We start from the raw sequence: 1,261 nt of genomic DNA on the forward strand, positions 1-1,261 counted from the left end.
GCCCACGTAATATATATATATATATATGTCATCTTATCTAAGCATGACAAAGTGTATTTCACTTACTAAATGTTAAAATAGTGGTATGTTTTATGTGACATGAGAGATTTGGATGATAAACATGTAGGAAGTAAAGTTTAGGTGTTAGATATATAAATACATAGGAATTGCGTGCTAGGTATGTATGTAAATGGCCCAAAACTTAATCCGAAGTTCTAACAACATCCTCATCCAAATCTTTCCAACAGTGTTGGAGAGATGATGAGGGCCCTAAGAATAGATAGAAAACTCATACGCTCTGCAAGCGTAATAAAGCCCAACCAGACTGAACGCAAACACCCATGCCTGAAATTAATAATCTCAACTTCTTACATGCCGAACCGGGATTGGGTATGAAGCCACGCACGTGACCGAATCCGAGCTAGGGGTACAGCGGGGAAAGCAATGCAAGCTTCGTCCCAGGAACACCTGTAAATTAACAAAGAAATCACGTAGAAAGTTGGATGTAACCCTAGAGAAGAGCGAGAGGGTCTCTCATTGGCGCGGGAGAGAGGAGGGCGGTGATGGTGAAGATGTCCATAGGCGCCGGTGGCATTGGAACGCACATTGTGGCTAACTCAAGTGAAGCCACTAATATCCTATCCATATTTTTAAATCAAATTGAATTTTAACATTGCCTGATTAAATTTCTTTTTATTTAGCTTTTTGTCCTACATAACGCCATAATCAAAATTTAGTCAAATCTAATCAATGAATGTATTAATATTAACAAGTATATATATATATATATATATATAGCCAAATGATTCATAAATCTTCTTAAATTTATTTGAGGATTACAGCGATTTCAACAAATAGCAAAATAATTCATTTTATTATGAATCTAATTTTATCTTAAAAGACATTAAAATTTTAGTTTCAAAATATGAAATGGAACAAAACAGACCTGAGAAAACAGAGAACGTCTTCACAAGAATGCCATAAATAAACCTACATAAGGTTTATCCCGAGTATATAGCAACCTTCACTAACTCTAATCACAGTAAAAAAGTCACTACCACGAATTTATTGACGAACCGAACACGAACTGTTCGAGAACAAAGAGCTTTTTTGATAGCCCTAAACATATTTTGAGGGGTTTCTGAATATACGAACATAATTCTTTGGTAAAACTCAAGAAACATTTAATGCTTACCGCTCAATTCCTATGTATTTAAATAACATATATAAACATACATAAACATATATATATATATATATA

General features: G+C 34.2%; 1 protein-coding gene across 1 annotated transcript in view; it reads right to left on the minus strand.

Annotated features, from left to right (window-relative positions):
• Positions 1–289: 289 nt before the first annotated feature.
• Positions 290–1,261, minus strand: part of LOC110021411 — a 9,075-nt gene continuing 8,103 nt past the window's right edge. Inside the window, exons 5-6 of the mRNA XM_020719894.1 lie at positions 373–468; positions 290–325 (exon numbers count right to left, since the gene is read on the minus strand). Of these exons, the coding sequence (XP_020575553.1) occupies positions 290–325; positions 373–468 (132 nt within the window). The remainder of the gene's footprint in view (positions 326–372; positions 469–1,261) is intronic.

Source organism: Phalaenopsis equestris, unplaced genomic scaffold (genome assembly GCF_001263595.1).
Source record: "Phalaenopsis equestris unplaced genomic scaffold, ASM126359v1 Scaffold000134, whole genome shotgun sequence".
NCBI classification, from domain to species: Eukaryota; Viridiplantae; Streptophyta; class Magnoliopsida; order Asparagales; family Orchidaceae; genus Phalaenopsis; species Phalaenopsis equestris.